The following is a 16,627-nucleotide window of genomic DNA, read 5'->3' as shown; positions in this document are numbered from 1 at the left end:
CAGAAGTGATGATGTTGAAGCAGTGTGAAACTGAGCACTCCTGTGTCTGCAGTGGGCCAGTCTGTATCCAGGCACAGAGGATGTGTCTTGAGAGGGAGTTCAGCTGATCTGTTTTCTGTGTGTTTTCCACTTCAAGAGTGAAAATGAATCAATGCCCTGGATAAGATGGCCTTTCCAGGGGAACTCAGCAAAGCAGAGCTGAGGAAGGGTGGAAAGGTGCACTGGCAGCACTGGCTGCATTGCCAACCACAAATTAAGGGCTCAGCATTTCTCCACTTGATCAGGTACTGCTCCAGTGCAAAGTGGAACTGTAAATCTTGCAGGTTACTGCCATTAAGGAAACATTAGGGTTTTACCAAGGTTTCAGGTGTGCAGTTTCCCAGTATTTGTAGTGTTAACCTCTCTCTTTTAAATATTTTGGAGCTTTGTATTTCCAGCTGTCCTGAAATTGGGTCTGCAACTTCACCATGATAATGGCTTTAAATGTTGTCCTTTCATCAATGATGACAACAGAAAGATTTCTGCCCCAGGAGTGCTGGGGGGATGCCCATCAGTGCTTGGCACATTGCTGCTCAACTCTGAAGCATGGCAGGGTGCCTGTTACTCCACCATCCACAACTCGTTGCCCACCTATTGCCTGTTGCAGGCATCTTCATTCTGGTTTCCCTACTGTCAAGAGGGTCACGTCCTTCACATAAGTGCTCAACTAATCTGGAAATCATTCCCCAGGCAGATGTTCAGCTCTCTGTGATTTCTTCTTTGCAAGTAAATACCACTTTCTGCATATGAAAGAGTAGTGTCTGCTTAAGTCCTCTCTCCCAAAAGATAGAGTTTTTAATCTCTAGCAATTTAAGTGGTGGCAGCTGAAAAGTTTCACTAGTTACATTTATGAATTGTTCCTTTAAACTAATGTTAATTTGAAAAAATTAGAACAAAAAATAAAGTTGTGAGTGTGCCTTTAAAAAATGTTATATTGTTGGCAGTCACAGGGAAATACCTGATCTTCCTTGAAATATGGAATTCCCACATGGTCCTTGGCATAGAGACATATTTTCTTTCAGTAGCTAATTACAGCACTTCGTTCTCCTAAACTGTTTCACTGTGTGGGAAGGAAAATACAACCTCTTTTCTTTATAACTTCACTTGACCTTGGCACCCTCCATAGACATTGCTGATTACTCCTGAAGCGTGCCCCATGTTGTTGGTTCAGCAGTGATGTAAGGACTAACTTCCATCTGACCTTAAATCCTTGTGTGCAACATCTTCATCTCAAGTCCTGCTGCTGCAGCTGGTTTTGCACTGTGTGGTATTCCTGTGAATTGGTCTTGATGGCTTTGGTATCACCATTTTTGTAGTAATGACTGGTTGGTTGAAGGAGATCTGTAAATAGGTAAGTGTTTCAACTCAGGATGTTCTGCTGATTACCCTTCCTAAGACCAGGCTTGAGAAAAAATCACGTTTCTTGAACTTTGCTCAAAGACCTTGTACATTGCTTGCCATGTTTATATTGCAATGTCAACTAGTTCCCTGAAAATTCTTTAATAAAAAGGCGTTTTGTTGATTTTCAGGTGTTCAAATGAATCCATATTCAAAAAGGAAGATTTATTTTGGGCATACAATTTCTGCCCCACTCCGTACTCTTGGACAGCACTTCTGGGCCTTATTTTGTATTTGGTTTTCTTTGCACCTGGTAAGAAAATACTTGGTTTTGTTTATAAGTTTAAAATGTCAAATAGTGAAGCTGCATGATAAATTTATTTTTGAGTCCAGCCATTAAAGTCAGATTGATCTTTTTATTCCTGATTCTTAGGGATGGGTCCTATGCCCTGGACTGTCAATTCTGAAATTTATCCACTTTGGGCCAGAAGCACAGGAAACGCGTGTTCTTCTGGGGTCAACTGGGTTTTCAATGTGCTCGTGTCACTGACATTTCTGCATACAGCTGAATACCTGACATACTATGGTAAGTCACAGTACTGTCCATATGTGCAGCACTGCCATTGGCACAGAGGTTTTCTCTGGATTCTGGGTCCCTCCGCTGGTTTTGCTATGAAGTGTCAAAGCAGTGTTCTCAACCCACTGTGGTTTCATAAGACTAGAGATCTGCTTGGATCATGGAGTTTGGTCTGGATTTCATAAGAAGCATTTATTTTTGTCCTTAACTAAGAACCCAGACAGTTGATTAAAACAGAGAAGCTGGAAAAAACCACTTTTGATTTAGTGAAATAATGATGACTCCCACTTAAGGTGACAGCATCTGCAGTTTTCCACTTTATGGTGACATCCAAGGCCAGTATCAGATGGTCCTTGCAGAAATGCAGCTGTTGATAAAGTGCTGTCTGTGGGACCCTGTGGAGTGTTTGTCAGGTTACTGCTCAGCCACTCAGGTACAAGTCATTTAAATCACATTAATCTGCCAGGGAGCTGATGTGACCTTCACATCCTTACTAGTGCAGAGCCTTTCAGCTCTGCTTGTTATTCCTTTGAGCCATCAGTGTAGCAACTCTAGGTAAATGTTTTTTGGTCCTTTGCTACCTGCTCTGCCCCTCTAGGTAGGGTGGATTGTGGGCAGGAACAAGCTCTTTCTCAGTATTAATTGTCATCACAATGCACTTTTAAATAATAATTAGGTGTAAAAGTCACAAACATTATTCTAATCCCGACTCATTTCTTTTGCTAGAGCTTTTCATTTTGAAGACTTGTCTTAATGTGTCCTTCACTGTCAAGACAAACCAAGAAAGCTCTTTCCTTTCACATCTGCTTTTTTTTTTTTTTTTTTTTTAATTTGGGCATGTGATTGTCTAATTGCTGGTTATTTTAAGAGCAGAGTGACTTGCCCAGAAAGGATGTGTCTTATCTTTCACATGAATTGGAATTGCCTTTGTCAATTTACTTTGGTGAGGAATGAGGCAGCAGAGTCCTTCTCCTACAATCACAGCTCATTGTTGTAACCCTGCCACTCCAGCCTTGCTTTCTCACTGTGCTGTGTGAAAGCAAAATGTGCTGTGCCTGCTGCTTCTGCCCCTCCCCTGCCCTGGCACAGAGGAGGGGTGGGGACCTCTGTGACTGACTGTGACAATGGTTTTACATTGCAGGAGCCTTCTTCCTCTACGCAGGCTTTGCTGCCTTGGGACTGGTTTTCATCTATGGCTGCCTTCCTGAAACTAAAGGGAAAAAACTGGAGGAAATTGAATCTCTGTTTGAAAACAGGCTATGTACATGTGGTATGTCAGATTCTGATGAAGGGAGGTACATCGAGTATATTCGGGTGAAGGGAAGTAATTACCATCTTTCTGACAATGATGCTTCTGATGTGGAATAATTTTCAGCTGCTGATGTATTTAATCATTTAAAAGCCTTCTGGGGGAAAAGCAGCTCTCTGATGACCTCACTGCCCTGCTTCTGGTCTGGTTCTCCTTTCTACTGTGTATTTAAAAATGCCTTCATGTTCAAAAATGCTCCATTTGGGAGGAAATTCAATATGCTAGCGTTTTCTTGATAACTGAAAGCAATGGCTTCCAAAAGAGATTGAATTCCACAGTTATGTGACTTTACCAAGTGTGTGTGACACTGCTCCACCCCCAGAGGTTTAGTAGGGTGCACTGTACCAGATGAATACAGAAGGCTATCCTAGATGGTCAGGGGCTGTCCTTATCTCCAATACTGACAAAACCTGAAATAATCAAGTGGCTGATGAGAAAGCAGCTGACAGCTGTTGGATCCCCATCCCATAGGAGCCAAGGAAGAAGCTCTGCTGTTCAGTATGACAAAGGATGAATGCATAAGCTGCTGTAATGGTAACCATTTAAAAGGTTTAACTGATTGGGAAAATACAAATACCTGCTGTATCCATCAGAGGGACATTTCCCAAATTTACCCAAAGAGAGAGAATTTCCATTATTTGAGCTAGCAAGTAGAGAGCCATCCTCACCTGGATGGGGGTTCACTAGGGTTGTGTGTGCCTATGCTACACCAGGTTATCCACCCAGTGCTGCTCCTGAGTACATGCTGCAGTTGGGAGTTGATGTTTGTGAGAAAAACTGCCAAAATTGATTACTGACAGCAAGAAAAGAGAGCTCAGTACATGGCCACACGTACAAATGTACTGGTATATATTGCTAGGTACAGCATAGAGGCTTCAGTTTAAAAAAAATAAATGTTTGCTTTCCTTTTTAGCATTTGAACATATTGGTTTGTGCCTAGTTTTGAACACAAAAATACCATTAGCTAAAAGAAAGAGAAGGAGGGGAGAGGGTTTGTGCTGCTCAATGCACAGTGGTCATCCCTCCTGCGCCTTTTGCTTGTGAAGAATTATTGCCTTCAGTTTATCTCCATATGTGCCGAGTGAATGACTCCCAGCACATTTTTCTTCAAATTTCCATAGTCAATTGGTGTTTTGCTGGATCTAAAGAGAAATATTAGCCATGGCCAGAAGCCTGCATCTCGTATTAATTGCCTTACCGAAGCATTGCAAACTTGTCAAGAAAATGTCAGGCACAAAACTTACTTGGCTGCCTTTAGCATGGTAATGAAAATATGAATGGTATTTTATTCACCTGCTGTGATTGCTTGCCTTGGCAAATTGAATTTTATGCAGCTACATAAAAATATTATTTGTTTTTTCTTTGTCCTATCCTCACTGCTTTAAGACTTCAAAGATACGAGTTTGAAAGCATCAACAATTCAAATTCTTATCTTTGAAACATTTGCTTCATGAAAGAATGTGGGAAAATTCCTCTGCCTGTGGACTGACACCCATTTATTTGGTAAAAAATACATTTCTTTTTCATTGTGTAAAGATTAAAGAAATCATTAGGTTCATTAGCTTTTATAGATTTGGTTTGTGGGTTTTTCTTGGGTTGAAAGATGTTTTTAATGTTGGGTTGCTATCAAAACCAAGCCTGGACATTTTTTACTAAATTATTTTTATTGGATAACATGGGGTTTTGTTGTTGTAAAGAAGTCTGACATTATGTTACCTAATCTTCTGTGGGGGGAGTTCTTATTCTCCAGTTATTGACCTTCAGGGATTGGGTGTTTTTTGGTTTTATTCTTTTTTGGGTTGGTTTTTTTTTTTTTTCGTTTGTTTTTTCTTTTTTCTTAATCAGAGAAATATTTTTGGAAAGAAAACATTTTAAAGAATCCTCCTGTGACTTGACTGGGGCTAAAAGGGAAAAACATAGTAGACAGAGGGAATTTCAAATGAATCTTTGCAAAGAGCAGCTCAACCTTGAACGTCTCCTGTGTGGTGAGAGGGCTGGATTCTCATGCCTTCCATCTTGTCTCCCTTTTAAGCGCACAATATTTTTATGCTTGAAAGCACCAGCTGTAGAAAATGCTGAGATCTCCAGATCTATCTCTTGCAAATGCTGAGGTCCTCAGACCTCCCTACAAATGCCCCTGGCTGTGGGATGTCTCCCTCTGGCTGTCACCTCTTTGAAGCCTTCACTGAAGGTGCAGTACCTGAAATGAGAAAATTAGATACTTGGCACAGAGAGAAGAACAAAATCATTTCAAGGAGAAATTAACTTATTTCTGAAACCAAAAAATGGTGTTTGAAGACCCGAATTGGAAGCACTTTTGTTACCTAGAGCAGTGTGTGAATAGGTGTGTAACAGCCAATCTGTGCTTACCCAGTTTAAGTGGTTTAAGTGGGTATTTTCTGGCTTCTGGGGATGGGGACTTAGGGTTCTGATGGCCCCAAAAAGCACAAGCCCACATTCACCTTCACACCTGTGAACATTCCCTTGCTTGGTGTGTCTGGAGTGGGAGCCAGGTCCCAGCGCCGGCCCCGTGTCAGCGCTGACCTCTCTTGTGTCCACAGGGAGAGGGAAGGTGCAGGGATTGGGCAGAACTGCAGCAAAGTCACTGGAAAGGTCACTGTCACAGGGTCAGCAGCCTCTTCTGTTTTGCAGGCAGTGCTGGGGCTTTTTAGCAGCAGAAGAACCATCCCTCTCTGCCAGCCTTGTTCCATGGACCTTCCCAAAGGGCGCTCAGTTGCGTACAGCGCTGGGCTCATTTTCTCAACACAAGAGAAAACAGTTAAACTTACTGAAAACACTTTTCTGAAGGTTTGTATCCCCTGTCCTTTCTCCCAAGACACAGCAATTGAAACATGCATTTTATTCCTCACTGCTGCTGGCCATGAGGGTACAAAATACATTGGCTTCTTTATGGTCCCTCCCTGTTCTGTGCCTACGGAGAGCGGGATTTAAGTCTTCCTTTTAGGGTTTCTTCACACCAAGAAAGCATTCCATACCTTACAAACACTGAACCAAGCATCGTGTGTATTAAAAATGAGATCAGATACTTCAAATTAATCTTATGCTGTAGGGTTTTATTTTTAGAATCTGTGAACATTTAGAGTTTGTGAAGAAAATTAGAAATATGTTTCTATTTTGCAAATATTTTTTATGTGTATTTTAAGTTTTAAGAGATTTTTCCTAAAGGTAGACTTAGTAACATTGCAGATAAAAGACTAAAAATACAGTGTAACTGAGTAATTTCTTTTTACAATTATTTCATTTATGAAGTAGCATAAATATTATGTCTAAGCACAATATTCTTTCATTGAAAGCTTTTTGCAGAAGATGTGAAATTGTTTCTTCACAAGGACTGCACACTTAATTCAGGTAATCTGTGCATCAGGAGTGTTAGAGTAATACTGCTGGTAGAGTTGGGCATATTGATTATACACAACAATTTGAGATATTTTAATTCTGAATTATCCACCAACTCTATAACTATTATTATTATAATTCTGAATTATCCACTAACTCTATAGTTAGTTGTGAGCTAACACTAACTATAAAAGAAGCAAATCCTGATGCATTTTTAAAAATATTAAAATTTAATTCATGTTAATTTGCATATAGTAGCTTGTTCACCGTGCTGAGTAATTTGAGATAATTTGGCACTTTTTTCTTCCCCTTGTCACTTTGTCGATCAAAATAATCTTTTAACAAGAGAAGCAAACCTGTTTTGAAAATAGAGAGAGTCAAAGCAAGGCCCAGGAGCCATTTGGGGGCTGGAGTTCCATTGCTGTGTGGGCACCTTGGATTGGTCACTCTTGTGGACGTTTCCTTGGGAGGTGCAGTGACAATGCTGGCAGAAATGGTGGGGCAAGAAAGGGTGAATCACAAAGGACCATTTTTCCAATACTAACTCATTTTGGGATGGGTTGATAATGCCACATTTGACTTGTGTAGGAGTTAGGGTTGGGAGGGGAGAAGAAGGAAATTATGCACCAAAGGCACCACAAAGTCAAGTTTCAGTAGAGATGGGTGTTGTAGCCAGCAGGAGCAGTCTCTGCTTGTCTCCCTTGTGGGGTGGGGACTGTGCTTGGCCCTGTGGATAGGAATGGAGGGGCTGTCAGGGGAAGAAGCACTCTTGTGTTGCTCTCCTATGCCTGTGTGGAGGTGAGGGTATGGCAGTGGAGTTGGCAAAGTTGTACTTTTTTCCTTGGTGAAATCTCTTTTGCCATTTGTAGTCACTTGGGCTGAGCACAGGGGAGAAGTTTTGACCTTCAGGGGCTGCTACAGGCCCTAAGCAAGGGTCTTGCCTTAGGCCATGCGGTCCCACAGGCATTCAGTGGGCAAGGGAAAGACAGACCCTGTACTTCTCCACTTTTTACCCAGCTTTCTACTTCTTGGTGATGCTCTTCTAACATGGTCATTTTGAAGTTTTACTTGCATTGTTGGCTTTGTTGGCTGAACATCACTACTGCAGAAGAGGCAGAATCTTCACAGCAGAGAATGATCTAGGGGTAGAAATCAAGGCAGAAGAGATGGTTCTGCAAAGCACTTTAAAGAGTAAGATATCTGTGCACTTTTTTCTGAGAGAATCAAGCTAACTAAACCCATTCCTCTGCATTGGGAAGAGAATCAAGCTTTGTGTACCAGGCCAGAAGCAGATAATGCCACAATATGTGCTTTATGGCAAAATGTGTTTTTATTGCGGGTAACATTTACAGCTTACATGTAGCTGCTGCCTATAAAGTGACTCAGTTGTTCTCTGGATTTTAACAAGTCATACTTTTGTGCAAAAATCTTAGTGGTTTTCTATCAATCTTCATCACCTTGTGTACAGTACAGTTAAGCATAATCCACAGTGGTCTAGATTGTGGCAGTGTTTCAAATGTCAGCACAGTAAAATTCTAGGTGAACATTGTTAAAGAAATATTGTTGTTTGTGATACTGGGGGTTAAAATTCCTCAAAGGCAACTATATATAGATTTTAAAAGTCTGAAAAAAGGCAGTTCTTATCTATTTTGTGTATGTTTTCATATAGAGAAGGAGTTTTTTATGTGCCAATAACCATCACTGTAGTGTTTTGTAAATGGGTGTTAATAGTGTTGCAGAGTTCTGTATATGAGAATATACTTTAGCCACAATGACCTGTTAGTGTGAACCGTGGCATGTTTTTAATCTTACACCTCTCATCAGAGGTGCTCACTCGTTGGCTTCAGTAGAGCTCACTCATGCCAGGGGAAGTTTGACAAGAGTCAGGCCTCACAATACAGACTTCATCTAAATCCCTGCTTTTTCACATTGTCCCTAGACAGTATGTTACATGTGAATGATCTGGCACATGTAATTTTAAAGCTTCAAATCCAGTTCAGTTAATCTCCTTGTTTTTGTTGAGAAAAATGTTGTCAGAATTTGCTTTGGCCTTTTGTGACATTTATATAAATAAGGAGCATACTGATGAATTATGAATATTGTCCACCTATTTCTAAAGGAACCATCTGTTTCTGAAGTGTTAAAATAAAGGCAAATTTCTCTTGCTGCCTTAAACATTACACAGACTTTGGAGAGGACTGAATGTATGACCATCATCGTGACTTCTGCGGGAGAAACCTCGTGGATGCTCAGCAGGTGTGAAACGAGGCGGTTTCATGGTGCTGGGATGCTCGTTACACTGCAGGCCCTGCCTAGAGCACGCCTGCCATCTGTTTGATTGCCAGTGTTCCAACAGTCCCTGGGAAACTGATGGGATTATCCATGTGCTTGATATTCTCCATGTGCTCAGTGTCCTGCTGGTCCGGGACGTCCCTGGGAAGTGGCACGAGTCATGTCTCTGCTTTCCATTGTGAATCTCACTCCTCTACAAAATGGTTAACCGGATCTTGGTGGGACAAATGCCATCTAGAATATCTGAGACATTGCTGGGGACCAAGCTGAGAGTAATAATTCCATGCTGAATAATGTGCACATGGTGCCATCAGGCACACTGTTATCCCTGGGCACAGGTTATGGTATTCAGTACAAAACAGGTTTTGGCAAAACAATTTGCTGGGTTGTCCAAGTCATTTCTTAACCATGTCGAAAATGTGCCATTTCCATTTCCAACCGGTCAAGCCTATAATGTATGAAAGTGTTGTACATTTTCTGAAACTTAAGTGATGTAAAATTATTTAATTGACTTATGATTGCTTTAATGAAGTTTGGTCTTTACATAAAAATAAATATCTTCAAAGAATTGTCAGTGCCAGAAGTGTAAATGAACAAAATAAAAGGTGAGATACTTAATTACAGAATTTTTGTCAAGGTTTCATTTGTTTGAGTATTCAGGTCACCTTTTAGAGTGACAGCTTCACATTGCTCAGCAAAATGAGCTCAGACAGGCCAAGGGTTTGCCTGAAATAAGGGAAGGGTAAGATTAGCTGTGGATATGATCTTAATATGATGTTTTTCAAATCAGAGAATGGTTCTGTGACACCAGGTCTGTCCCTTCCTTTCTGGAGGGTTTGTGTGAAGAGCTGAATGCAGATATGCAGAGCTGCCAACTGTCCCAATGTCCCACCGTGGGTTTGCAATGTCCTCTGTCCAAGCAGACTCATTTCCTTACAGCAATTTCCACTGTCAGACTTGATTATGGACTGGGAAAAGAGCAGCAGTTGCTGCTTTCTAATGGTGAACTGTCCTAATTCTGTGTGTTTTATTAAGAAAATTGCTGGAATCAGTTTGATGGCTAAAAAAAGCAGCATGACCGTGACTGTGCTGTGCTGGGGCTGCCCTGGCTGCACTCCCCAGTGTGACACAGGAATTGCACCCACGAGAACAAATGGAAGATGGTTCTGTTCCATCCACCCAGCACAGGTCCCACAGCTGAATCCTGGTGAGATCCAGAGCTGGCTCTGACAGAGCTGTAGCCCTTTGGTCCAGGATGCAGAGAGATCACAGCCAGTGGGGAGAAGCTGGCAGTGGGAGACTGCTTGGCAATCCTGTATCTGTGGCCGTGCATATCTCCATGTGGGGAGCCAGGCAGCTCAGCACTGTGACTGACAGCTTCTCTTTCTAGGTTTCTGGCTGATGGTGCTTATAAAGGTGATGAGTGACTGCAGTTCTTATTACTTGTCACCAAAACTACATGGCAGCTTTGTGGGATAATGAAAATCTGGTGGCTCTGCTGTTAAGCACTCAATTTTTTTGCCTTCTGCCATTTGTCTATGCTCCAGCTACTATTACAAAACAACTACTGATGGATTGATTTTTGCCAAATGCATTCTCCCTTGTGTAGAACTGAACTGCAGGCAGTTACAGTAGTTGCTCCAAATCTTTGTGAGCATTTTCAGGATCAGGACTGGGTGATGCTCCATCTGAACTGAAGTCACCCTTAGAGTGCTGTGTGGCCTTTGCTTTGTGCAAGGCACTAAGTGCTTCTTTCAAGGCTTCTACAGTTTGTGGGAGGTAAGTGGGGAACTTAAAGGTAAGCTTAAAAAAAAAGTCCCTCTTCTCTGATCCCAGTGGTCACCTGGGCTGGTTGAAGGGACCTGCTGCCAGTTGTCCCCTGAGCTGGTGTCCCTCCAGTTCACCCCTCACCCCCACAGAGCTCCCTGCACAAACATACTTGGGTGCTTCAGCTGATACAGTTTCACTTCCACTTGACACAAAATGATTGGCATCTCAGCTCTTCTCCTGATGGACAGTCTAATGCATTCAGCCCATCGAGCAACCAGCTGAGCTCTGTGGAAACCAGACACACACACACTGGCATCAGCACTTCCACAGTCTCATCCTGGGGCTGTTTGTTAGCTGGTCTCCAGGGCAGGTTCTCACTCCCTTGTTTAACATGTGTTACCTACCCCATACCTGCATGTGTGTGTGTGATTGAGAAGGTCTGCATAGTCCTGGAGCTTAGAAAGCTTTTGCTTTTTGAGAGTTAACTGCAGAACTACCAGGAATATTTTCTGCATGTTGATTTTGACAAAAAAATCTGGAGGGCTGTGTGAGTTTAATTTGGTTGGATACTTTTATAGGAGATGTTGTGATCTGGGTTTCAGGAGGATACAAGGATCCATCTGTTTTTCTGATGTATGAAGCCTTTGCCTTAGCCAGCACACTCTGATTTTGGGGGCTGTGATATCCCATGAAAGCTCAGATAGAATCCTTAATGCCAAACAGAAAAGCAGGGGTCATACACAGAGCAGTGAGATGTATTGTGTGAAGGAAGAAAGAGAAGCACACATCCAAAATGACCTGTGCACAGTCTTGTAACACATCAACACCAGCACCACACAGGGGGGACTTACGTGCCTTTTATTGCAGGTAGAAAATGGCAGGGAAATTAAAGGTTTCCAAAGCAGCCCTGTTCTGTGGATCCTTAGATCCTTAGATCAGATCCACAGATCCTTCCCAAGAACACACAGATCCTTACAAAGATGCAGAAGTTATGCTCAGTTCTGGAGTGTAGAAGCTGCAGTGCACTGATGCCAAGGGAGCACATCCCTTGAGGGGACTCAGGTGTGAGAAGGGAAAACAAAGGTCCTCCCACTTTCACAAAAGCAGTGAATCACTGCAGTGTCCATCCCCATTGGAAAGAGAGCTACTTACAAATCAGTAAAGGTGGATAAAGGGGCTGGAGAGGTGGGGAAGATCCATGCCTGAAGGAGCAGTGAGAGTTTGGGGGCCCATCAGGGAGGTGGTGTGAGATACATGAGCAGTTTGAGGGCAGAGGGGGCTGGATTAGCCAAACTTCATAATCAAGGTGATATTTGGAATTGAGAGTGGATCAGGTTGCCACGGCAACATGAGCAGGAAAAAACACAAAGCAAATCCTGAGCAGAGGCTGGGGGAAGGAAGGGCATAAGGTGTGGAGGATGGTTAGTGAAGTGTGAGTGTGGGGACATAGTGCCCATAGTGTCTCTGCCACACCACTGCATGATGTCAGGGGACAGTGTCAAGCTGTCCTGGGTAGAGGGGGGCAAAGTCAGAAGGCAGCACTGGGCTGAGGATGCAGCTGATTCAAGATCTAAATCTCTCTCTAAAAAACAGAGGTTTTTTTTTTCCCAGGACTCAGATTCATAGGCTTAGTCTTCAATTTTTAATTTTTTTTTACACTTCTTGAGTGCTGGAGTGCACTTTTTAAATTGTCTAATCTATCAAAACTGCATATATAGAGAGAATTATTCCCCATTTCTATGGCCAGCTCTCTGTTCTCTGCTGTTCTCACCAGTTTGTGCATGGTGACAAGGCACAGGAGCAGGGTGAGCCAAGCCCTGCTCTGCTGGCACATCCTGCCCTTCTCCTTAACATGTGGCATTTTCAGCCTTCCCAGTCCTGCAGCTTTTCCTTCTCAAAACCATCTCCACAGCTGAGGCTGCTGAGACCCTGTGTCCCCATCCAGCTGTCACCAAATCACACATACACATTTTCCACCTGAAGCCTTCACTCAGGGTCACTCAGCAGAGCTGTAGCTGCAAAGGGGCCGTTGGCAGTCACACAAGGAGCTATCCTGCAAGTGTCAGATGACTTCTCCGTCCCTAAAGTGGCACTTGTGGCCTGCAGCAGGTGGCCAGGTCCCCACTGGGAAGTGGTGCCTTGGAATAAGCATTGCCATGAAATTGGTACTTGTTCTAATATATTCATGGGGAGATGGCATCAAAACTGTCTGGCTGCTCCCAGTGAGCTCCTTCATTGTCAGGATGTGTGGTCAGTGTGCCCTGTCACTGGTTTGTCACAAGATGTGACTGCAGTCCGTCAGTCTCATGCTGTATGGCTTCCCCTGTGCTTTCCCTGGTGTTCAAGGTACCCATAACCTGCAGGTTGGCTGAGGGGGCTGAGGGAGAGGTACATGCCCCACACAGCTTTGGAACTAAGCTGGAGCTGCTGTCCCCACTGCTCTCCTCTCATGGGCCACTAAAAATGATGGGAAAAAAGTCAAGAGCAAGCAAAGGTTTTGTAAGCTGGGAGAAGGCTAACTGCCACCCCCAGCCTGGTACCAGATGAGATACTTTTTGTATTCTCTCTATGTCAAGCTTCCTTTGGCTGGTGGGATTCACAGGGATACACTGGGGACCCTCGCAGTCCCTGGTGGGGGAGTGATGAGTGCCCTTAGTTAGTGCAGCCCAAGGCTGCAGGGCTGCTGGAGGAGCTCTGTGGCTGTGCGCTCAGGGATGAGCTGGTGTTGGGGTGAAACACTGCTGCTCTTCATTGCTGCACAGAAATGTGGGTGAGGAGAGGCAAGAGAGGCAGGGGCTGAGCTCTAAGGAGGTGGAGCAGGGCAGGGATGGCAGCAGCAGCACCCAGCCTCCCTCCCCATACACCTCCCCCCTCCTCCAGCCCAGGCCCCTGCCCTGCTCTCAGCACAGGGAGGAAGTGGCTCAGGCAGGGCTGCCTCCATTGGCAGCAGCTGCTGGGAGCAGGCACAGCTTCCCTGGAGCCCCTTCCTGGCAGGGCTGATTCCCCAGCCCCAGCCTGGGTGTGTGTGATAGCAGCTGGCCATGGCCCCAAGTACCCTGCTCCAGCTGGCCCTGCTGTCAGTGGGGCTTGCACTGGGCAAGCTTGGAGATCCCTGCCAGTTTCAGCTGGTTTGGGGTTCTCCAGAAATTAATTTGTTTGCATGGAGTGCAGCTTCTCTGGGGAGCAAAGCTCCTTACAGATCTCCTGTTTCTCAATAATGACTCCAGCCCAGGAAATGAAATAAATCTTCTGTAATAAGAAAGATTGGTCTGTCCTGTGATCAGCCACAGCTCTGGGTCAGGCCAGCACCCATGTGCTGTGTGACACTGGCAGTAAATCACAGCACTCTCTCTACAAATGGGCACAGATAAATGGTTCATTTGGACATGTTTTCTTTCAGCTCTGTTAAACAATTCAACAGGCCTCTTTCAGCCTCCTGCCTTATCTTGACTCTCTCACTCTCCACCCCTCTGTGTTTGGGCCCCAGATCCCCCATCCCCTCCCACAGAGCAGGTGTACCAGCACCCTCTGCAGCTCTGTGCTGTGTGGGAGCTCACCAGGAGCTGCTCCTGTCACCTTGCACACCCAGAGGGCTGTGGCACCAGAGCAAGCACCATCAGGGTGTGCAGTCACTGCAGAATGCTTGGAGAGGGGGACACGTTCAGCATTCAGCTCAGAGAGTCAGGAGACCTGGCTGGAGCTCCCCATCACCAGCCCTGGAGAAGCAAGCTCTGGTTTGGGTGACTGGGATTGTCACCTCTAACCTCTGAGAGGCTGTCAGGAGAACAGGCTGAAGAAGCATTGCAGAAAGGTCATTGACTTTCATGAGGACAGAGAAGGCACTGAATGCAGAGAGTTAAATGTTTTTTCCAGGAAACCTCATCCTCCCTCAATTTGCTATCTGTTAAAACCCTTGAAAAGCCAATTCAGTTTCTACTAGAGAAATAATTACTTGTATGAAGACTTAAGCCTCTCATTTCCTATAATGATAATCCTTCATGAAAATGAAATAAGAATTTCTACGTTTGTGGAGGCTCTTGGCAGAACATCCAGCAACAAACTGGTCCATTAATGACCAAACTTCTCTTGGTGCTTGCCCAGAAAATCTTACCTTGCAGGTTACTGTCATTAGAGCTGATTTTGGAGGGAAATTAAGTTATGAGCTGTATATTAAAACTGATTCTGACTGAAACTTATGGCAGTATTTTCAGTGAGAGCCTTTCCATCTGTGTTTAGAAGTATTTGACTGCCACCAATAAGCTCCTGGGTTTTTGCTTAATTACAGGTACCCTTCTGTCCTTTTCCCCAACAAAATTCTACTTACAATTGATGCTTACCAAACAGTTAAAAACATGTGTATTTCCATGGTCTCCCAGGAGCCTCAGCATGCTGCCAGGAAGAATGGCATGGATGAAACAGGGGTGCCTCTGCCTAAGCTATTGCCTCAGAGAAAGCTGGTGGGGCCTGAATGCATTTAGAGAGATGGAAATCATTACATTTAGTGACATGACAATCATTACATTTAGTTAGATAACAATCATTACTGCTGCTGAATTATCAGCTGAAGAAAGCACAGTTTGAGGTCACTACTTGCCATTAAACCAAACTCAGCTCTTCCCTGAAGTCACAAAATAATCAAGGGAAAGAAAGTACCCTAACAGAGGGGCAGACTGGTGCTGAGCTAAGGAGAAAGCACAAGTCTCTTTATTTGCAATAATAGTAATGCAACTACTTTAAAATACTTCTCTAATGGCTATAAAGAGCATGCAGCCTTATTTGTCATCATTGCCAGCACACAAACCACTACAAAGATAGTTTTCTTTCTTCTGATTGCTATGCAATTACAGGTAAAAATGGGAATGTAATTTGAATTTATATACTCTCATCCAAAGGCTTTGAAACATGATTATCTACAGTGTTTGATATCCCAAGTGGTGAATTATTGCATTATAGACATACATGCAGGTCTTATGTACAGTTAGTCAGAGGGTGAGTTTCTGGCACTGAGCAGTGGAATTTCAGTGCAGTCCAGGCTGAAACCTGGCTGGGACTGGACAGGTTGTGAGATTTTCTATATCAGTGGCTGGAGTGAAAATAAGTGATACCCACTGAGCGGCTTTTAACAATGATAAATATGAGGAATAACTTAATAAAGAACATTTGAAACCCCCCACACATACATCCATATGGTGCAACTGCCCCTCTTTTCCCACCTAAGTTCCAACCTGCCTTCTTTGTCCCTTAGATTCATAGGCACAGACTGGGAATATGTTGGCTCAGAGGCCAGCTCTGCAGATCTGGAGTATCTGCCTGAACGTGGGTAGCTCGCTTCAGTGTAAAACTAACCAGAGTTTAAAAGTCCCAGCAAACAATGCCACCATCAGAGAGAAACCAGGAGCAGAACTTCCACTGCAAGTTAATGGCAGCTCATCTCTGTCTGGGTCACCAGCACCTCTCTAACCCAGACACCAAAGAACTCTTTGGCCAATTTTACATCTGCTACAGTAATAAAACCCCTCTAAAGCATACAGTGCTGGAGCTTTTAGCTATTATGTGCCACAGTGTATTGCAGGCTGGCAGGCCAAATGCCCTGGGGACACATCAGTTGTGGGGGAGGCTGGGAAGCTGGACAAACACCACTGGAAGGACTCACAGGTATGTACCAGGTGTGAGGGACTGTTGGGAAAGCAACATTCAAGCCAGCATGGGCCACTGCTGGTGTGGCACAATCTGAATTGACTTTGTCACACTGAGTGAAAATCTATGCTTTAGAAACCATGGCTAACAGCTGAGCTTTCAGAAAATCATAGCTGTTATTCAAATAAATTATATCTCCTGTGAAGAAGATGAATATTGCAGTTTAAAAAAAAATTACTAGGGAGTTTGCTTTGACAACAAATTGAGGCAACCTAAAAAAGAAAATCTGCTTGTGTCAAGCCTTAGGA

General features: G+C 43.7%; 1 protein-coding gene across 1 annotated transcript in view; it reads left to right on the top strand.

The window, feature by feature from the left end:
- Positions 1-9,538, top strand: part of SLC2A13 (solute carrier family 2 member 13) — a 146,420-nt gene extending 136,882 nt beyond the window's left edge. Inside the window, exons 8-10 of the mRNA XM_071423888.1 lie at positions 1,569-1,690; positions 1,811-1,963; positions 3,096-9,538. Of these exons, the coding sequence (XP_071279989.1) occupies positions 1,569-1,690; positions 1,811-1,963; positions 3,096-3,322 (502 nt within the window). The 3' untranslated portion in view covers positions 3,323-9,538. The remainder of the gene's footprint in view (positions 1-1,568; positions 1,691-1,810; positions 1,964-3,095) is intronic.
- Positions 9,539-16,627: the final 7,089 nt, after the last annotated feature.

The sequence above is a fragment of the Agelaius tricolor genome, unplaced genomic scaffold (genome assembly GCF_023055355.1).
Source record: "Agelaius tricolor isolate 1412-34295 unplaced genomic scaffold, bAgeTri1.0.p SCAF_3, whole genome shotgun sequence".
Classification (NCBI taxonomy): domain Eukaryota; kingdom Metazoa; phylum Chordata; class Aves; order Passeriformes; family Icteridae; genus Agelaius; species Agelaius tricolor.
The sequence above is the reverse complement of the archived record's forward strand: the minus strand, read 5'-3'. Positions and strand labels throughout refer to the sequence as shown.